Source organism: Pseudorasbora parva, chromosome 12 (assembly GCF_024679245.1).
Source record: "Pseudorasbora parva isolate DD20220531a chromosome 12, ASM2467924v1, whole genome shotgun sequence".
Lineage (NCBI taxonomy): Eukaryota > Metazoa > Chordata > Actinopteri > Cypriniformes > Gobionidae > Pseudorasbora > Pseudorasbora parva.
Window position 1 is genome coordinate 36,002,147 of NC_090183.1, and position 21,665 is coordinate 36,023,811.

Genomic DNA, 21,665 nt, shown 5'->3' on the forward strand with positions numbered 1-21,665 from the left:
ATTATTATTCAAAAGAAAAATAATCATATGCAATTTAGAACCTTAGAACCTATATATATATTTTTTTTATTTTTTTTTTTATTGTTATATAGGTATGGAAGAATATCATGTTGTAGGACGAATATGCTGCCAACCATGTACAAAGGTGAGTCCACTTAAAAGGGTGTTCGTACCAATTATTTGTTCCTGTTACAGGGGAATTGAAATGAACCTGCCATGGCAATAGTTCAGTGGTCTAGTAACACATATAGCTATTGACACAGCAGCCACATCACCATATGACTTTATTTGTCATCATCTTTGTCACACACATACGCATACAGTAACAATCAGGGATTTTTAGTTCTGTTTGTTTTCACACTTTCATTTGTAGATTTCAATGCTAATTGTTAACCAACGGTTATTATAAAAGTGAGGAACAGATCTTTGTGTGCAGACCTACTGAGGCAGTTTGGATCATCACAGAAGGTGGGATAGATTGATTGATTGATTGATTGATTTTTACTATTTCTGTGCACTCTGTTTATATTAAATTAAATTATTACTTTTAAAGTGCAGCCATCAAGATTGTTGTTATAAAACAGAACTAAACCGGGTGACTTCCCAAGATGCCTCTGTGCTGTCGTGCCAGCCACATGTTCCTGCTCTTATGTGCTCTTTCTTTATGTGTCGAGTCTGTAAGAGGAGGCACCAGCTTCCTCAGTCCTGCTCAGAAACCACAGGTGAGCATATGTCTGAGTTTGTTTGAAGTAAACCAATTAAGAACTCAATTTACAAAATAAAATTTGTCAAGATTACATAAATTCATGCTGGCATCAGATAAACTGTGTCCCATTTTAAGGGTCGAAGGCCACCACGGGTGGGCAGAAGAGATGCTGCTGAGCCAGAGATCCCAGTGATTAAAGACAATGATCAGTTCATGGTAAAAAAAAATAAAAAAAAATGTAAATGGGATTTCAATAAGTTACTATTGCAGTCATACTTTGTTTTCACTACCGGTTTAGATGAGAGCTCCGTTCGAACTGTCCATGTCTCTGAGTGAAGCAGAGTATGAGAAATACGGCCCTGTGCTGCAGAAGGTTCTTGTGAATCTTCTTAGCGATTCTCCATTTGGTGAGTTAAACCTGTTTTAAAGAAAAGATCCAAACAAGTAACAAGTAATTAATTGTGTAAAATGGAGTTTAATTTCCCAGAAAAAGATCCAAATTTTTAAAGAACCCCAAGAAATGTTCTGGCAGAAAATTCTTGACACTGTTTGATGTTGTATTTGAATAATTTTAACTAAAATGTTAATGTATGTTCTCATTTGTTTCAGAATTCTGACAAGAACTACCAGTCCTGAAAGAATCAACTCGTAAATAAAAAATATTCTGCAAAATAAAGTACAACAAATACATTTTCTTTTTTCTTTGCTCAATCTCATGGGTCTCAAGGACACGTTTGTGTGACATCAAAAGGTTTAGAGGTCAAAAAAATTCAATAATTAAATTGCATAAACCCATTCATGTTGCATCTACATTTATTGAAACCAAAGTTACATTTATATAAAACCAACAACTTGGTAAAAGCAATTTGTAGTGGTTTTTCACAATCTGTTTAACTTTTTTTTTTCCTTTTTCTTTTTTACATAAACTTTTATGTGAAAATGACTGGTTCTAATATAAAGGAAGACACAAGATGGCATTTAATGTCACTTGTGCCTAAAAAGCACACATAACTGGTAAGCATGTATGCAGACACACAACCAAAGAAACCTCAGAACAGAGAACCATTTTAAAACAAAACTGAAGAAATATTAAAATGTATAATTACTAACTGTTTTAACAGATGTGAAATTCCCTATAAACACAGTAAGAAACTCAAGTAGCAATGCTCATACACTTATTAACACACACTATAGTACATTGAAATATAAATTCTTTATGACATTTTGAAAACAAGGAAAAGGTTATTTAAAAAAAGAAGAAAAAAAAAGAAAGCACACTGAAGGCTGTTTAGTTGAGAAAATGCCAAAGACACAAGACTCGATTGCTAGCAGGACTAAGATTTTGAAGGACTTCAGTTGATAAAATGAGTAGTTTAACACAGCGTTCCCAATCACAGTCCGTATATGTGTTTAGTGTTCTGCCGGACTGTTTGCAGAACTGTAGTTAGCTCCACTCCCTTCAGCAAACTAATCTCATGCAGCGTGTGTATACCCATACCAGGGTGAGCAAACCTGCATTCAGACTTGGGCACCTAGAGAAAGAGGAAGAGAGATGAATGTATGTGTATTTTAAAGAATGACAAATTAGACAAGGTGTGCACACGTGTAAGTGGAACCTAACAATATGTGCTTAATAACAAGCACTGATACCTGTCTGGGTAGGAAATACGGTGCATCGGTCTCCAGAAGGATTCTGTTAAGAGGGATTTTTCTCACAGCGTCTCGAGCCTCCTTAGCGCGATGGTAAGTCACCAGTCCAGTGAAACCCACACACAGGTTAGAGAATTCACTTAGGAATGGCTCAATCACTGAGTAACTGTTGGTGAAACAGTGTCTAACAAACATATGGACACGGGTTAGAAGGCTAGGAGCTCTAACCAGTGTTGTCAGCTACTTTCAAAGGAAAGTAGCGAAAGTCTGCTCAAAAGTATTTCAATGATGCAATGTGCCAAGTGTATGCACTCCCGATTAGTTTTCTCTCCTACTCTGTGCTCACAATATGCATTATATATAGACGAATGCATAGATGCGTGTATGTAGATTCCACATTCAACCATTTCTGACACATCGATGTGCCTGCCTTTTTGGAACAGTCAGCGTGTTGTCACAGACGCCACAAAATTGCGTAGGGTCTGGTTGTGAAACCGCAGAGATTTAAATTCAGAAATCAGATCTCACAATAACATGTAATTTCACTTCAAAAAATAGAAAAGAAATTACATTTTATAAATGTTAAACTATTATCTAAATATGAAAAAATATATTTAACATTATATATGCAAGGAAATTATCCTGTACAGACACGATTTAAAAGAACATCCAAGCTAATAAATATTGTAATATTGTATATGTATAAATAATTTAATAAAACAAATACATCAAATAAATTAACGCTCCTTAAAACATGCTTCATATTTTTAATTCCAAGTATAACTTTAATTTTAGAGTGAAATATGAGCCATGAGTTATTTTACTGAGATTACTTATTTCTAAGAGCTAACATAAAACTGGCCAAATACTGGTGTTTGTTTTATAAGAACTGACCTGTGTATTTTGTAATCTCGGGGGACAAATGTCTTCATAATTTTCAGCAGATCATCATCAGCATCACGGCAATGTATGACTAGAGGCTTTCTGAGAGAGACGGCCAACTGCAACTGCCTTTCAAACACCTTGACATGAAAAAGACAGAAATTATGTTCTTTTGACTCTTTCAAGTACATACTTAAAACATTTGGAGGTAATCATCCGGTCTGCCATACTTCTTTCTGTTTCTTTGAGTCAGTAGAATTCTTGTATGAGTAATCCAAACCGATCTCTCCGAATGCTATGGCCTTTGGGTGACGCATAGCATCCATGATGATTTGCTCATGAATGTGGTTATACTCTTTGGCAAAATGTGGGTGGCAACCAAAGGCCCCCCACACTTTCTCCTCTGACAGTAGCCCCTCCCAGATGGCCTCTCTCTCTGTGATTCGTGGGTTGCAGAAGTCCGCAATGCAGCCTCTAAACTCCAAAGGGAAACTACTTGCATACTTTCTCTGAAACCTTTGGAAGCTTCCCTGGAAACCTAACTTCCCATAGAGCATATCAAGGTGACAGTGCGTGTCAATAAATCCCTCAGAACCAGCATGGGAGTAGGGCCAATCAGACAGGCAAAGAGGATCTGAGCCATCCGACATCCTGCGGTTGGCACTGTCAGCAGCGAGAAGCATCCTTGAGGATGCGTAATAATTTGATTCTGAAGTCCTGCGTGTAATACGAGGAACGTAATCCCAGCTTTCAGCTGTGGAGGGGTCATAGGTAATGCTTCTGAGCCAAGGAAAAGGATCAGCCAGTGTAGAGGTGCAGATGGTGGACTGCTGTAATTGGTGGGTGCGCCTAACTGACATAAAGCACGAATAGGTCTTGGGGGTTGCAAGGTGAGAGGCTGTAGTTTGAGGCAGACACTCTGATGACAGCTCCACATCCCTGGCTTGGAGGGTTGGGGTAGCGTCAGCCCCTTGAGTTTCTAATTCCCAAAGGGTTTGTGGAAATGCTGAAGTCGTTAAAGCTGGTGATGAGGAGAAAGGGTTGCATTCCAATGGTGGAGGAGTGTCAATGAAGTCCACAAGCTCACAGTCCCTTTTAAGCTTTGTTTGTCGCCCCTTTGGTTCAAAGGACTCATCCTGCGAGAAAACGTCAACCTGCTCTGAGTCGTCAACATCTGACCAATCCGGCGATTCTGGCCGCTTTAGGATCACACTCTGTCAGTAACACAAAGTCAGTAACAATTATTAGTGCAGAATGTGTTATATATGATTTTAATTCATCCAAAAAAGAGCATTATATATATATATATATATATATATATATATATATATATATATATATATATATAAACATTCATAACATTGAGAAATCAATGTTAAGTGGTCTCTTAAGTTTTTCCAGAGCGAGCTAGCTATATCTATATAAAATGTAATTTACTGGCACGTTTTGACCAATTTGATGCATTATTGCTGAACATAAGTATTAATTTCTTTCCCCAAAAAATCCATTACCCTGGTGTCCAGCTTTATTTCTGTCCCATCATCTTTTGTGTCTATGAGCTCCAGCGGGGGAGGCCTATCATCCTTAGTTGTGAACTGCGAAAGTGTTCCGTTCTTCTCACTGAATGAGCAGCAATCAAGGTCAGAGCAGTTTTCCTCCTCCTCCTTCACAGGTTTTTCAGGAGTTTTCGTTGGAAATAGAGTTTTCGGTCCACAGAATGATGACTTTTTGTCTGCATTCCCCATTGCATCATTCAGAGCTTTGAGGTAAATGGCTTTCCGTCCATCCTCAGGACTCCTGCGTTTTTTCCCAGCAGAGGGCGGTGAAGGCTCAACAGAGGATTGTTGCCCTGAAACACTCTCCTACATGCCACAAAAAAAAAAAAAAAAATTAAATCAAGGGGAACTCTCTCAAATATAAGCTATATTTTAAATACTGACATTTCTACTACTAAGTTACACAAATATATATTTAAATCCACTATAAAATATTACATATATTGACTGGGGAATCCTTCCCAAGGAAAAAATCCTTATTGTTACTCACCTCAACAGGGCTGTTTTTTTTCCGTAGAGCTCGGTGGGGTCCACTCAATTTTAAGCGTGTTTTAGGTGTCCTTTGTGAAGAATGCTGCGGAGTGCTGAGATGCATGTTTTCCACATCGCCCAGTCCTGCTGACCCAGTAGATGTGTTCAGACCAGAAGAGTCAGCCTCGCTCACACCACCATCCTGATCATCTCCATCCCAGCATGTGGGCTGTGCCACACCCACACTGTTCTTCATGAGCTTTCTGGGAGAGTTCACCGCCTTATTCAGCCATGTCAATTTCACCTTTTCCCTTTTGCAGTTCATCGTACTAAGAACTTGAGAAAGAAAGAAAATATATACATGGGTGAAAAATGAGAATCCCAAACAGATGCAGCTGCTTCTAAGCCAATTTTGAGATGGATTCACTTGCAGATTCTTTGAAAAACAGTAAACAAACCAAAACACTGTAAATTCAAAGTGGAGATGGAGTCCAGCAACCAAATGCAGTAAAAAGGAGTAATATTTACTCCCTTAGTTAATAAATATTTAATTTTTATTGAATGTTTACACGTACGTAATCTTTTAAAATCCAATGGTGAGCAGATGGGCATTTTCTGCAGGTTAGCTAACGTTAGTTAGTTAGAAAAACATCGACGCATCTTTTATACTCATATAATGTTTAATTGTATACATTATTAAATAAAAAGCACAAACCTGTATACAATGTAATACGCGTTAACTTATTTATTTAAAAAGCCATCAGTTAACTAAAGTTACAGATGCTAGTAATTAGCAGAAACATCATGTCTGACCTAAAACTGTGACCCCAGGCGTAAGCGCACATAACGGCGATCACAAGAATGGAAAATTGTTCGAAAGTTTACATTAGACTGATTAAACCAGATTCTTTCCAAACAACATCAAAGTTAATAAAAGTACAAACCTTAAGGCCTGTGCGGATGAAAGTTCAGGTGGATCACGTGCGTAAGTAATTAGCGATGTGTTCAGTGCTGTCAACGCTCCTCACCGTACTGGACCCTGGCCTGGATCTCATGGTGGTGAACGTTGAGATACTAAGTATGGAGTGTGCGGAATTAAGTAATTATTAAATACAGAATTAAGATTAAACGCACTAGCACTCATAATTCAAATGGAAATTTTAGAGGTAGTAAATAGTATATCCCAGGGTGGGTTTATATTTGAGAGGCAATTTTCTGTTTAGGCGCATACAGGACTACAAAAAAAAGCTGTGGTACGTGTCTGCCCCAGAACTACTGGGGTATTGTTGTCACACTATATGGGGTAAATTGTTAAAGTGATTTTTAACTTCATGTAATAAAAAAATTAAAAAAGTGATAAAACAAACAGTTCGTAAAGAAACATTGTTATGGCAAACAAATAATGTAATTAATAAATTGTAACTTTTTGTAAGCATTTAAAACATTTGACAACTTGATCCAAGCTGACAGTTATTTACATTTAAAAAAAAACCTTGTACTGAGAACTGTTCAATATGGTTAAAATAATTAACACCTACCTAAATACTTATGCTTATATTGGGTTCACTTGTTTACTTAACAACTATAATTTATAGCAGAATAATTTAATTTAGAAAAATATATATGAAAATTAATTTTATGTTTGAAGTAGATGTTAGAGAAAATGATGATAGATAGATAGATAGATAGATAGATAGATAGATATAGATAGATAGATAGATAGATAGATAGATAGATAGATAGATAGATAGATAGATAGATAGATAGATAGTTAGATAGATAGATAGATAGATAGATAGATAGATAGATAGATAGATAGATAGATAGATAGATAGATAGATAGATAGATAGTGAATGCTGACTCGAGGCAATAGTTGTTAGATTTAATTAGACCATTTGATAAAATTATGAATATATATATATATATATTTTACAAAGAACATTTTTCCAAATATAAAGTTATTTGTAAAAGTATACAGAAAACTGTAAAAAAAAAAAAAAAAAAAAAAAAGAAATAATGCACCCCCTGGCTATTACAAGGTCTACTACACAGACAATCACACAAAATCTGCATTTTCTAAAGTTCTTTCTGTGGACTCACAAGTCAGTGTCGCTCACTAAAGCCTGAAGGACCTGAATGCATTGTTTGATACATGTTTAAAGCATCCAGTTGCTTTAAAGAATATTCCTCCTGATCTCAGGTGTGTATTTTACACTGCCACACTACATTGTCCGTTTTATATGGTGCTGGTGCACAGGTCTGCTCAGTACATATGACCTCATTCAAGCTTAAGATAATGTTCATATTTTCATCTGTTTTGCTGTTCTCTGTTCTCCAGTAACTTCTGTTCCACTAGCTGGCTAATGCGTTGTAAATCGTTGTGAATGCTGGGTCTCTGAGCAAGATCATCTTGTAGGCAGCGGGCGATCTCCAGCCGACTGATATCTTCTCTGCATACCAACCGCCTCACAACTTGCAAACAGCGATCTCGCAAGGTCAACACTGGTAAACAAGATGTCAGATTCACAGTCTGATTAATGATCCTATAATTGTGCACTTTTTTTTCTTTTATAATGAAAATGTGAAGTGTTGTTATTTATGCCATGCCTAAAAATACAGTTATCACAGTTACTCAATATTAGTGTAATATTTCTAATTTTAGAAAAAGTGAATTGGTAACAAAAAACAAAAGCCAGTGAAATATATATACCAGGTAATGTGATGTTGGCAATTGAGACATGTCCATTTTCAGCAGCGGCTGGCAAGTACATCTCTTTATTATTGACTACCATTGGATCGTCAGTCTCTGCATCCCGAAACATCCATGGATGTCCTGATGGAAACAGAAATACAGTATAAGAAATTCTCATTCAAACAGATCATTGCACTACCTAACCCTTTAGGGACACAATGACACAGTGATCTTTGAGATTACTCATTTTATTGCCACGAATAAGTAAAAAAAATCAAAGGTTGTTTCCACTGCAGGATCTTTTCCCAGGAACTAGGGACTTTGGGGTTGTCCTAAGTGTTTTGACCGTTGGGATCAGGGTCTAAATGAAGTTCTGTGTTTTCAGAAAAATTTCCTTCTCAAAAAGTCCCTGCCTGCCAGGTAGTACTTTTTCAAAGTGCAGGAACTTTCAGGGATGGGACTTAGGTGCTGAACATGATGATTGGTTAAGTTTACACAGCCTTTTATTTCAACCACCATTTTTAAAAGTCTGTTGCGGTGCATGCAGTAAGAGTTGTTTGCTATTCGAATCAACAATGGAGTTTAAAAAATACAACCAAATGAACGAACGACAAGTTTAGATAGATAGATAGATAGATAGATAGATAGATAGATAGATAGATAGATAGATAGATAGATAGATAGATAGATAGATAGATAGATAGATAGATAGATAGATAGATAGATAGATAGATAGATAGATAGATAGATAGATAGATAGATAGATATCTTCATAGTTTTGCAGCATAGTGTTGCATGACCTGGCTTTATTAACTTGAGTGCCGTGTTTAAATAACTTTTTTTTTTTTAAACGTGTCTCTAGACCTGCATCCTGCAACCGCAAAAACGCATCGTGTGAATGGCCCTAAACTGATTTAAAGGGGTGGTTGCATGCGATTTCACTTTTTTTTTTTTTTTACTTTAGTTAGTTTGAATGTTGCTGCTTGAGCATAAACAGTATCTGCAAAGTTACATCGCTGAAAGTTGGTGGTGACGTCATGATTGACAGCTGAGATTGACTTTTGATCGGGCTTTTGATCTGCTCTCTACTGCGCAACTCCTGGCCCGAAATCTCTACTGCGCAGACTCGGTCCCAAGATGTCAGCACCGTGCAGGCCACCTGAAAGCTTCAAATATGGCAAGTGGAAACGGATGATGTCGAGTCATTTATATTTTTTACGGTCTATGGTCACTGCAGATGTGATTTCTGCCCGTAATGGTAAGGGGCGTGGCGTTTCCGGACAACCTGTGCTTGGCACTTCAGCCAATAAAAATACATGAAACTACATTTGGCCATCTAACCAATTTAAGACCATTGCGTTTTTCAGAGGGATGGGCTTCATAGAAGCAGGAAGCAAACGAGCTGTTCAAAGGACAGTGGAGACAGCAGGGTGGAATAAAGGTAAAATTTAAGAAAATACAGCGTTTAAAAAAAAAAGAAGTATTAAGACATGCTATACTGCGCCCCATAAACAGAATCAAGCCTAGAAAAAAAACACGGAACCACCCCTTTAAAGATAAACAGAGCTCATTCTTATTTCAGTGCTGTTCGTACATTCAGTTAACAGCACAAGCCAAAGAGGGCGAGGTTTCAACTGAACTTATGCATTTTTTTAAACACTTAGCTACATTATGTTATAACTCTGCCTGTGCATTTATTGCATGTTCTTAAATTAGCAACTTATAGTTATAGTTTTATGGCTAATTTCAAATTGCCATGAATCAAAAGTCAAATCAGAGCTGTATATTAATATTTGTAACTTTTTTTGTGTTCAACGTTTACTAAAATTATATAATGAGAATATACAACAAGATTCCTTTTTCCAAACTGTGTTTTGGTCTTAAAACTAAATTATTATGCTGCATTTATAATATAGCATACAGTATAAAGTGTTTATTGGGCCTATTTCAGAACCGACTGTTAGGAACTGTTGCGGAGGAGCACAGTCCCTGACTCGCCGTAGACAGATAGAAGTAGGTCCGGCTCCAATGTTCTTCTGCAAGATGTGCAAGACGCATGGAGTTCTGTTTATTTACCGCTAGAGCGCAAAAGGTTACGGAGTGCAGCAAATATTTCTGCTCGTTTCGCTCGTGTGACTGCAGCCTCTGCTTTTCTGCTACAGACTGGAGCGTGTGAGTAGTAGCCCATAAAGAGTCGCGCCATTACTTTAGTTAATACGTTTTTTTTTTTTTAAACAAAGTAAAAAATCCTGCAAATTGCTGCAATTTTTGTTTGTTTGGGGCAAATTGTTTTTTCAATGCAGAAATCGTAAAAACAAATTAACACTATCAGTTCCTAAATTCTGATTGTCTGGGCAATGCAGCAAGGCAGACTACCTCTGCCCAAGTGCCCATGCCTAAAGCTGGCCCCGAGATAGGGAATCCCAATATGTCCAGGACGCCAAGCTCCACCCACTGGCTCTGCATGAGCACCACTTGCAAAATGTCTAATAGTGTCAATGGTTTCGAATCACTAACAAATACGAGCTGAACGCCTCATTGTAAATTGACAAAATTATTTAGAACATAATTCAACGATAATTTGACGTACCCACATAAGTTGTCATTCTTCGACCGGTGTACGGCTGTATATTTACGTATGGCTGCGGCTCCCCGCGGAAATTGATCCAGAGAGGCTTCACGACGCGCGCGCTATTGTTACAGAACAACACGTAAGCCGGTATCCGGCTAACCAAAGATCGGACCAGCGGCAGAGGTTGCTGTCCCTCCTGAGATTCCTGAGGCATCATGAAAGACAGGACGGCACCAACACAAACAACGCTATACAAATAGCAGCTTCGCTACTCCAGAGTACAAGAGTAACGTTACTAGTTATCTCTTCAAGGCTAAGCAAACAAATAAATACACTAACTAGAAACGATAAAGTTCACTTTGTCGGCTCAGTCCATCGGGAATCTGATTTTAAGATAAAACGTGTACGTGACTGTCAGACACACTTCTGTTTGTTGTGTGCGTGAGAACCAACGAAGAAGACAGCGCGCGAGAGCATAACAACGCTACGCCTCCATCTAGTGGTTTGCTCGGAAATGAAACCATAAGGCATGAAACATAATGCTCGAAATGAAATATGAATTTATTATTACAGTATACTGTATACTTAATTTTCTTTTACGAAGTAGGATATGAAATAGTAGACATTATGAAACAGATGCTTCGAACATTATATTTTCATTGTAAGAGCTTGTGAAGTTATTTTTCTGAGGCATGTTTCTAGGAGTTTCTATACTGAAAAACAGTTGTAGCCTACTAATAAACATTAGGAATATTAGAACAGGTGAAACAGTTACTCATAAAAGCTTACTGTGGACCAGCGTATTTAGAAATATAAACTGGAAATACTGATGTAGGCCTATTTGTGAAGCATACAACTATTATTTAAGAGGTTACTTTTAAAAATGTGTTAGAGAGGTTTTATTTAGATATTAATGATTAATTTGACTTTTATTCAATAGAAAAACAATCTATTATCCATCTTTTGTAATTGTATATACTCGTGATTTTTGGGTGGTTGTGGAAAATTTCATTAGAAGGAAAACAAATGTTATATTTACATTGAATAATTTTGATATGTGTATGTATTATTCAAATGAAAGTAATAATAATAATAATAATAATACTCTTATTGTACAACTTTTTATTACTTGGTGGAAATGTTATATACACAAGAAGAAATGTCTGCAGAACATTGTCAATAAAAAAAGCATGAAAGACTTGTCATATTTTTAATGAACATACAGTTTTTGATTAATGGATCAATGGTTTGTACATTTTTTAGTTTGTGTGTGTGTGTGTGTGTGTGTGTGTGTATATATATATATATATATATATATATATATATATATATATATATATATATATATATATATATATATATATATATATATATGGTTTAGTCCTTTCTCTTATAAAAAAAAAAGTTGCATATGAAATATTAGCAACAGTTGTATGCTTCACTGTTGTCACATGACCTCAAGAAGACTATTTAAGCAGAAGGCTAATATATATATATATATATATATATATATATATATATATATATATATATATATATATATATATATATATATATATATATATATATACCATCAAAATAATGCAATTTTCTACTTTTAATCCATTATCCAAGTTTGTCAACAAATGTGTTATCTCTTTAAACTGTGATCAAACTATGGCTCTGTTCTACAAATTGTAGTTACCAAAATATAATATGAAACACACCAACTTTTCAGAAGCGGTTTATTGGCGAGAATTTCTCATTACTGAACAGTATCTCTTGAACATTACAGATATGCAAGTCAGAGTGTTTTTGTATGGAACTAGTTGTGAATGTACATGTGACGATTATCTATATAAAGAGTGTATTTTGCACTTCATTTAAAGAACACGTGAACAGAATCTTTACATTTTTAGGAAGTTTATCAGAGCAGACTGTAGTTTCTCGCACACTACTTCCGTTCTGGACACATACATCTGTTTTTGGCTTTCAACTCAACATATACATCATATCATCATTTAATTAAATGGTATCCAAATAAACAAATGACAAAGAAAAAGAAAAAGCAAACAAAGAATAGAAATACAAAATAGTTTTTGAGAATTGCTCTTGATACCAAGTCTAAATAACATAAAGGGTAACTCCCTGATATTATCATTCACCATCTGCCAATTTTAGCCAGAAGTTGTTTGCCAAGTACCCAAAGCAAGCACATCAGACATAGCGTGTGGACACTGATTTCATTTTAAGTTTAGTTCTTGCTTTTTGTAGAAGCTTTGATGTCCAAGAACATTTAATTGTTTGAGGTATTGTACATGATGATTGATTATGTCAGTAAATGTGGGCATGAAATACTTTTTGTCAGACTAAATGTGATCACACTTATTTCATAAACATCCAAAGATCTTGCTTAAAGAGCAACACTAACTGTCATCGAATCAGTAATAATGAAGAAAAGACAGCTTAGACTGTAAATTAAGTGCATTACAACAGACTGTAATCTTAAAGAGATCATCTAGCATGATATTGCACGTTTCAGGCTGTATTTTATACAGCACAAGGTGTGTGAAGGCAACAACTTGCATTCTTTTGTTCTTTCCATTTCTGTATCTTATGCTTCTCTGTCCCCTTTTTCTTTCCTCTCCCTGTTCATGCACACATCTACACATATAAACTCGCTCTCTCTCTCTCTCTCTGGGTGAGGTATTGGGGTCTCATGTTTTTGGGGTGATAGAGAAGACCCCTTGGGGAGCATATGCTTGTGGGCTTTAGGGTTAAAGGTCACAAGTAATTGTCAGATCACATCACAGGCACAGCAACCGTGACCCCTCGGCACCCTCTTCGCCTTGTGGGATTGTCGGTAACAGGGCAGAACGAGTCAAACCCCAGAACCGAGGTGGACTCAGATCCTTTTTTACTGCTGAGAACTTCCAGCCCATATGAGAGCCGCAGGTTCTGCACTGAGCAATTGTCCACGCATACCTAAGCAAAGAAATACATCAAATTTGACATGAAAATGGCTAATTATTAGGATCGATACTAAGATTTAAAATAAATATTTTTGAACATAAAAAACAAACATTAAATCTTACCCTGGAAACCAACTGTGCAGTGTGGAAGGCCGTCCAATCAAGTTGAGGTTGCTGGCCTTGTAGACTGTAAGTGTCTCATGAACATAACCGTGTGGATTCACATATGCTGCCATTGGCCCATACAGAGACAGACTGAAGACAGAGGAGTGTTGAATGAGTAACTGTTTTCATTTCAATCTTAACGGAGAAGATCGTAGTAACGTCTGTCATCATTCCATTAGCCACAAGTTACAGTTTATACAAAAATAAAACATTTTTTAAAGACTTTATGACTTAAACTTTGGTCTTTTCCTCAACTAAAGCTTTCATATGGTTTAAGAGGATCGAAGTTGCAATGAAAAAGAAGTAGCGACACATTGTTTTTTCCATGTTGTGATGTACATCTGAGTGAAACGGATTATTGAACAATAAAAATGCAGGGAGAGGACTTAGTTCTATTCATCAGTATTTGATTTGATGGAGGCAGATCTGACTGTGAGCTTGCAGTTGATTTTAGGTAAGGTGCAGAGTTTAAGTAGAGTAAATTATTGGACAAGTCCGACATACCAGAGAGAAGTTTTTTTCACATGAATATCAAGTTCTAGTGAAGATAAAAAAATTAAATTAAAAAAAAATAAAGATATGCATGGGTGAATCATTCATATGACCTCTTTCATGGAACTTTTGTTATGCTTTCTTTTCCTCATTGGTGCTTGATGGGATTTGGTGCCTTGAATGATCTAATATATTTTTTAGTAATCTATCCCTATATCCCTTTAATTTTCCTCGATTGCTAAACAATAAACCATATGACTAAATTGTCAAATTCCGTTCTCAGTATTTGAGTAAGTCATTGTCTGACCTGAAGATCTCATTCTTGCTGGTTATTTCTGTATCCTGACACTGTTTACAGCAGAGAGAGGTGCACTGTAAAGAGACAAGAAGAATATAAATATTATTCAAACAAATTACAAGGCAAACAGAAAAACGCATGAAGATTTATAGACAAAGGCAACTATACACATACACACCCTGTCCATGATGTCTAGCTCACAACGCAGTCTCTGGATGGCACTGCCAATCTTCAGCAGCTGCAGTCGTAGAGCATCGTCTATTGGTAGACATGCGGCCACCCTGTATGAGAAATCTGCAGAGAGAGAGACACTGTCTAACTACTGACTGTGTGTGTGAGCCTGAAAGTATCTGTGTGCTGACTGTGGTTGTACTCGGTGTGTACCCGTGGGATTTGTAGGCAGGGACTCGTCGTTGAGGTTTTCATCCCATTCGTGGAGTTGTTTCTTTACTCTGCTCATGAGAGTTTTCTGGAGAGAAACACATACAATGTTGTTAATATTATGGAAATGCGGATGATGGTTTGCTGATTGCTTATTTTAAAAACAATCAATCAGTAAAAGGAACAGTATTTACAAAGTTAAATTATATTTACAAGAATTAAATAATGAGTACTGTTCATTTCTAAAGGTGAAATGGAAAAAAAACACTTTTAAGCATAGTGTATGCAAATTATTAATAAGAGATCAAACTCACTGAGTCGTAGAGAGCATACACCCAGGGAGGCCATGAGGTCATACCAGCACAACGGAGCTTCTTCTATGAAAGAAAGAAAGTGAAAGGGAGATTATGTATTAAGCAAATAATAGTTACATACAGAAGAAATGGCAAAACAATGATAAAGTAGAATAACTAGTCCAATTAAATCTAATATATACACAGTACTATGCAAAAGTCTTAGGCACGTTAGTAATTTCACAAGGGAAAAAAATGGTTTTAAGCCAGTTATTATTATATTTTGCTGTAGTGTGTCAGTAGGAAATATCAGTCTACATTTCTAAACATTAGTTTTTCCATTAATATTAATGATCCAGTAAGATTTTTGTGTGCACAAGGAATCTGACAACAGCAGGTGTGATCCAAACAGAGATCTGATCTCAACATCATCGAGTCTGCCTGTGATTACATGAAGAAACTCTGAAGAAAAAAAAAACTAAGACAGTCTAAATCCAGAAGAACTGTGGCAATGTCTCCAAGATGCTTGGAGAAACCTGCCTGTAAAGCTAGCTGAAAAAATATGTGCATTGTACAAGTGTACCTTGGACAAAAGCTGTTTTAAACACAAAGGATGGTCGAATCAAATATTTACTTGATTTAATTAAAGGGCACCTATTATGATCAAAATCCACAAAATCCACTTTTACATAAAGTTTGAACATAAATGTGCGTTGGCAGTGTGTACACAACTACCCTATAATGATAAAAAAAATAAAAAAAATGCTATCCCTATAAATCATAAGTTCGTAGATTCTGGGCAAAGTGACTTCACTTTGCACAGGCCCCTTCCACGACTGTTGATAGACCCCGTCCTGAATGAGCTGTACATGTACATAGTCCGCCATTGATTCGACCCCAGAGCGTTTTTGCTCACCCCCCAAAAAGTGTTAATTTTAACGGTGTAAAAATTATATGTGGGGTATTTTGAGCTAAAACTTCATATACACACTATGGGGACATTAGATAATTATTTTACATCTTTGTAAAAAGGGCATAAAAGGTACCCTTTAGTTAATAGAAGTTAATTCATAAATAAAATCTATTTATAACATTATATTTGAAAGTATCAAATAAAAAGCATTTTTACACAAGTGCCTTAAACCTTTCACAGCACTGTAGCTTTACAGGCAGGTTTCTTCAAAAGTCTTGCCGCAGTTTTCCTGGATTTAGTCTGTCTCATTTGTTTCTGTTTCTTCATGTAATCTCACATGGACTCAATGACGGTGGCTCCTTGTACATACAAAACTGTATGTATAAAAAGTAGTTATTGAGGGGAGGGGGGATTTCTGATCTTGAGTGTATGTTTTTTAGCATTTTAATTAAGTTAGATTTTTAGTAGATTAATAATAATAATAATAGTTAGATTTTTTTATATTATAATAATAATTTTAGTTAAAATTATAGAATAATTATAAATGTATTCCTGCAACCCCCTCGGATGTTTACAGGGGCCTCCTAATAGATGAGAAACACTGGTCTAAAGCGATGTGCGTTTACCTGTAAGTCAGTTACCTGTCTATAGGTCTGGCTGCATCGGTCCTGCTGTGTTGATGTTTGTGAGTTTTTGGTGTGTAGAATGTGTGTATGCAAGTGAGGCAGGAATTGCAGTGCACATAAAGGGTCTGGCAGAATCCTTTCCGGTAAAATCTGTACTTTTGCTTGACGAATCCTACAAAAGACAAAAATATAATAATAATTAAAAATATATATATAATTACATTACTGCATTCAATGAAAAATAGCATTGTGCCCACTGAAAGCAACCCTACCCATCTGCTTGTGTGCGTATGTCATGCACTCTGAAGCGTTGCCGTCCAATAGCTTTGATCTTCACTGTCTCTATCCCATACTCCTGTTCCTCACGAAATGCATAGATCTCTGCCGTCGTCCCAAACTCTGCCTTTGTCTCCGCTCCACTCGCATCAGGACTGAGAGAAATAGAAACCAGGTCAAACTATGACATACATGTACAAATAAACCCTCTAATGCAACCTGTTTGAATAATGTAATTGAAGAGGAATCAAAGGTACGTAATCATTATTGTGGACTAGTTATTATTCTACACCTTGTGTCTGTTAATACCTTTGTGCAAGCACGGCAAATGTGCGATCTTGGCTTATGAGGTTGCGGAACATGCTGACCTCCTGTGGTCGAAAAAGCTGCAACGGCAGCGTCTGACCTGGGATCAGAATGAGAGCGACGTGGGGAAGAACCGGCAGACTCTGCACACTGTCCTCATCATGCAGGGTACGGCCGTGAAACTCCTCCATGTCTGAGCCCAAATACTTCACAATGCACATGCACACACAAATGAAGACAAACATGCAACAACAACAAAACAACAAGAAAAAGACTCTTGATGACTTATTTACATTATTTCTATAGATCGAGATTTATTTAACAGCAAAAAGTCGACCATAAACTATGGGAATATTAATGCGCATGCTAATGAATTGAAATGAGTAAAAGAGCTATATTTCTAAACATGATTTTATCCTTATAAAGCCTCAGGTCACATGACTAGTGTTTAAAAGTACTGATGACACTCACAGCGTGTGAAGTTGGCAGACTCGTGTCAAAGTTTATAATACTTGGCTTTTCTGCATCCTCACCATCTCGATCCTCAGTCTCCATGACATCCTCCTCTTCCTCTTCATTTTCTATAAAAAAAAGAAAGAAAAAAAGATTAGAAGTAGAATATCATTTCTCTTATCATTTACTCTATTTTTACTTATACTTTGATGTTGTCATCGACACAGAATCAATAGAGAATTGAGGATAACAGGCATGCATGAAGCCACTATTAAGCAATCAGGAAGCAAATGTCTCAATTAGGTGCAGTATACAATAAATATAATATCAACTGTCTGCTGACAACACAATAGAACAACAAAATCTGCATACAAAACTAGAATTAAAAATGTTGTTGTTGCATCCATTTTTGCTACAGCTCCTAAATGTGACAAACAAGAACAAAGACTGTATTCTAAAGAACATGTGTACGCAGGGTCGCAGACACTTTCAGTTTGTAAAGAAGACCTGTCACCTGTCATGCACGGCGACTGCTGCGGATATGGAAATGTCTGTAAAGACCTCCCTGCAAGTTTTGAGGAGGACATTAAGATGGCATGCTTTCGAATCTGCTATAACTCCGTGATTAATACGAAACAACCAGCAATACGTACCTGGCAGGAGCTGTAGTTGGTTCCCCATTTCGTCGTTAACGTTGTTGTCACCTCCGCCCCTCTCAGCAGCCATAGCCGTGTGTTTACAATCCGCTCTCAACGCGCAGCACTACAGCGAAGAGACAAGCGAGCAAAAACGCAGCGCCCTCGCGTGACTGGAGGATGTTAGTGTCATAGTGAATCATTTGATTCGAATCTTTTGAAATAGTTCAATAAAAGATCCATTAAATAAGCAGTTGAATTCGTCAAAAGGTTTAACGTTTCGAAACGTTAGGTCAGCATTGATTGAAATCCTGCGATAAGTATTTCTCCAGGGGATGACAGTTTGGTAAGTCTGCTGAAATATATGCATTTCTTTTTTTATGAAACCTTGGTAAGCCCTACAATTCTAACACAATACTAATACAAGCAAAATTACAAAAAAATACAAAAGTTAGTTACATTTTAAATTCTATCTCATAAAAAAACAGCAGTGTTGTTTAACATGAGCACTTTTTGAGACGTTTTGGTTTGTCCATACATATTATATGATGATGAACTACACCTGTGGAGCTAGTTTGCTAGTACACCTGAGTGTATTGATTTTAAAAAGTTAAAAGTAATAACACAGAAATATGACTTCTCATGAAGACAAATTTCTTGTCATAATTTGTTTACAGATACCACTTTGTTCAATATTACTTATTTTAGTTAATTTTCTGCTAGTACATTTGAATATGTTTTGTGGCCAGCATGTGTATAGGTTTGTTTATTATTCTCATATGATCTTCAGGTGGATGATGGCAACAGCAGAGCATTTATGCGTGGGGCTTCTGTTATGTGTGTGTGCCTGTAATTGTGTGAGTGACTATTACTCAGTTCTTGGAGTTCCTCGCTCTGCGTCTTCAAGAGAGATCAAGAAAGCGTTTCACAAGCTGGCCCTTAAAAACCATCCTGATAAGAACCAAAGCCCAAATGCACAGGAGACCTTCACACACATTGCGCAGGGTGTGTGTGTATGCACAAATCTACATTCTAAAATACATGTATTCACTACCAAACTGAAGTATTTTATGATTTTATTTTATGTTTTTTCCCCATAGCCTATGAGGTGCTGTCTGACAAAGAGAAAAGGAGAGTCTATGATCAAATGGACCATCTAACTAACCCTGATCAGGGCAGAGAAAGAAAGTCCAAGAAAGATCAGAATGAGGACATGGGCACCAATCCCTTCGTTAATAAAGAAGAGTTTTATAGTAAAAGGGGGTTCCAGCATTTTAGTCTGGAGGAGCTACTTCATAAGCTGCAGATAGATGAAGACTTTTCTATGGGCGAACAACCTGGTTATGAAGGATGGAGTTTTATCTTCGGGCCTGAGGAAAATGATGATGACACGGTCCTCTTCAGTGATCTTTTCAACATGCTTTGATTTCCAGGATTGTGTATTTATATGTTTATTGATATGTATTAATTATATAAATTTAAATTAATTTTAAAGTGCTTCTGCACAATTATCTTGCTTATTAAATAAATATTTAAATTAAATGACTAAATGTGCTTATGTCTTATTGTGTTATAGAGATCTGACCTTTGAGAGCTGACCAATAAAAACTTTAACCTTGTTTTTTTTTCTTGAAATAATTTTTAAACCACTTCTAAGAACATTACTTTCCAAAATCAGGGATTTTACCAGCATGAAGCATTGGTTAATAAAGATTTAACTCTTTTTAACATTACAGTTAACAGTTACACTACGGCTTTTTAATACAATAAAGCTTTAGCTGAGCTCCACATTATTTGCAGCAAATAACTGTCAAGACGCTATTTCATTTTCATAAAATGGCAAATTCACTCTTCCTTCTAACTTAACAGATGATATTTGATATTCTCATGTCCTTTCATCAACTTTTTTCCTCTTACTGATTGGAATGTTAAGAAACAACTTAAAGTAAGTTGTTGAAAAATGTGTTGGATCATTGCTGTCATGGAATATAATGCTCTAGTCAGAGCTGATACATTAACTAAACATAATACCTAGTCATATTCTGCAACACATCAACAGGGACTGGTAAACATGCTAATGTGTGATCAAAAGGACTGATGCTCAGATAAAACAGAATCCTTGATAAACACTCAACTTACTTTATCATGCTCAGCATTTCCTGATTGAACTGGAAAGGGTGGAGTGTTCAGGGTGTTTTTTCCCTTCTTTGTTCGAACGATGAACAGTAATTTTTTTGTGTCAGTGCATTTGTCTCCACCATTAGTGTGCACTCAAAATAATAATTTTTTGATGCTGTTCACTTTATTTAAACAATTTATTATGCTTTAACACCATTGTATCTGCATAGTTTGAATGTGATTGCTTTATGTTAAATTGACTTGAAATGTTTCTTTGACCTAACTAAATGTTTTCCTTATGAAACGTTTGTATAAAATAACCCAATCAAACTCAAACAGGACTTTCACTTCCCATCGTGCTTAATTAATAATTCAATTTAAATAAAAAAATGACTTTATGAAACTAAAACCATCTATTTCAAGCTAATTGAACACCGTTGATTCTAGTTAGTTGTACATGGTTGTTTCTATTGGGTTTTACTTGTTTCAATCACGTGGAACCATGATTTGATCATGTTCAGCCAAGGAGCTATTGTCTTTGTGTGCATGTCTGTGTGATTGTATGTGACTGTGTTTAACTTAAGATCTATCATTTTACTTATATGTTGTTAGCAAACTTCCAGTGAGATCTCCCTAATTTGTCTTTGACTGCAATGCATGAAAACACCAGAATCATACATTCAGGTTATGACTACAACACTGTGAAGGTAATGAGCCTTTTGTGAGTGCACTAATATGAAATCGAGGATAAGAAATGTACCTAAACCATGTATATTTATGTGAGCAGTGAGTGTAGAGGAGAAAAGGATATCATTAATCTTGTCCGCCTTTGTTCAGCTGCCACTGCGATTCCAAAAGTAGCATCCTGGAGATCTGAACATCATATTGTATAGAGAGAATGAAAAACATAAACTAAACATTAGGATGACATGCATGATGTTATCCAGTGTATGATGTGTGTGCAACTATTAACACAAAGTAATACACTTTGTATGATACACTTTCTTTTCTTTTTTTATAGTTTTTTTGAGTTTTTTTTTTAGTTTATCCCAACTTTTGTTGTTGTTGTGTCACAAAAATCTACCGAACAGGAAAAAAAAGAAAAGAAAAAAAACACAAATTCATAATATTCCCATCTACATACACAAACATTTCACCAAAATTCTGTAATTTTTGAAACAGAATGCACACCCAAATACATTTTGTACACAAATAACCTTACAATAAA

At 36.2% G+C, this 21,665-nt stretch overlaps 5 protein-coding genes across 9 annotated transcripts; 2 read left to right on the plus strand and 3 right to left on the minus strand.

Annotated features, from left to right (window-relative positions):
• The first annotated feature begins 290 nt into the window (after positions 1-290).
• Positions 291-1,394, plus strand: ghrl (ghrelin/obestatin prepropeptide). Of its 3 annotated transcripts, none has more exons than XM_067458483.1 (5): positions 291-468; positions 559-722; positions 842-922; positions 1,005-1,113; positions 1,316-1,394. In XM_067458483.1, the coding sequence occupies exons 2-5, from the start codon at positions 609-611 to the stop codon at positions 1,321-1,323; spliced, it is 312 nt and encodes a 103-aa protein (XP_067314584.1). In that variant the 5' UTR covers positions 291-468; positions 559-608; the 3' UTR covers positions 1,324-1,394. The 3 variants fall into 3 exon arrangements, with proteins under 3 accessions (XP_067314584.1, XP_067314585.1, XP_067314583.1); XM_067458484.1 differs by having other exon boundaries at positions 442-468; positions 585-722; XM_067458482.1 differs by having other exon boundaries at positions 447-468; positions 554-722.
• Positions 1,395-1,501: 107 nt separating this feature from the next.
• tatdn2 (TatD DNase domain containing 2) lies at positions 1,502-6,510 on the minus strand. Of its 2 annotated transcripts, none has more exons than XM_067458480.1 (7): positions 6,210-6,510; positions 5,285-5,601; positions 4,750-5,100; positions 3,469-4,452; positions 3,251-3,378; positions 2,357-2,540; positions 1,502-2,238 (listed from the first exon to the last, which is right to left on the minus strand). In XM_067458480.1, the coding sequence occupies exons 2-7, from the start codon at positions 5,588-5,590 to the stop codon at positions 2,098-2,100; spliced, it is 2,094 nt and encodes a 697-aa protein (XP_067314581.1). In that variant the 5' UTR covers positions 5,591-5,601; positions 6,210-6,510; the 3' UTR covers positions 1,502-2,097. The 2 variants fall into 2 exon arrangements, with proteins under 2 accessions (XP_067314581.1, XP_067314582.1); XM_067458481.1 differs by lacking the exon at positions 6,210-6,510 and adding an exon at positions 6,079-6,181.
• A 763-nt stretch (positions 6,511-7,273) lies between these two features.
• On the minus strand, positions 7,274-10,989 carry vhl (von Hippel-Lindau tumor suppressor). The gene is made up of 3 exons (XM_067458485.1): positions 10,549-10,989; positions 7,977-8,099; positions 7,274-7,768 (listed from the first exon to the last, which is right to left on the minus strand). Exons 1-3 carry the CDS (start codon positions 10,745-10,747, stop codon positions 7,575-7,577), a joined length of 516 nt encoding a protein of 171 aa, XP_067314586.1. The 5' UTR covers positions 10,748-10,989; the 3' UTR covers positions 7,274-7,574.
• A 1,248-nt stretch (positions 10,990-12,237) lies between these two features.
• On the minus strand, positions 12,238-18,470 carry crbn (cereblon). 2 transcript variants are annotated; one of them, XM_067458486.1, is made up of 11 exons: positions 18,338-18,470; positions 17,703-17,812; positions 17,235-17,437; positions 16,922-17,080; positions 16,665-16,821; positions 15,132-15,194; positions 14,821-14,905; positions 14,615-14,730; positions 14,446-14,510; positions 13,605-13,736; positions 12,238-13,494 (listed from the first exon to the last, which is right to left on the minus strand). In XM_067458486.1, exons 1-11 carry the CDS (start codon positions 18,408-18,410, stop codon positions 13,317-13,319), a joined length of 1,341 nt encoding a protein of 446 aa, XP_067314587.1. In that variant the 5' UTR covers positions 18,411-18,470; the 3' UTR covers positions 12,238-13,316. The 2 variants fall into 2 exon arrangements, with proteins under 2 accessions (XP_067314587.1, XP_067314588.1); XM_067458487.1 differs by having other exon boundaries at positions 17,765-17,812; positions 18,338-18,450.
• A 42-nt stretch (positions 18,471-18,512) lies between these two features.
• On the plus strand, positions 18,513-19,906 carry zgc:152986 (uncharacterized protein LOC101884054 homolog). The gene is made up of 3 exons (XM_067460065.1): positions 18,513-18,665; positions 19,110-19,324; positions 19,420-19,906. Exons 1-3 carry the CDS (start codon positions 18,655-18,657, stop codon positions 19,743-19,745), a joined length of 552 nt encoding a protein of 183 aa, XP_067316166.1. The 5' UTR covers positions 18,513-18,654; the 3' UTR covers positions 19,746-19,906.
• Positions 19,907-21,665: the final 1,759 nt, after the last annotated feature.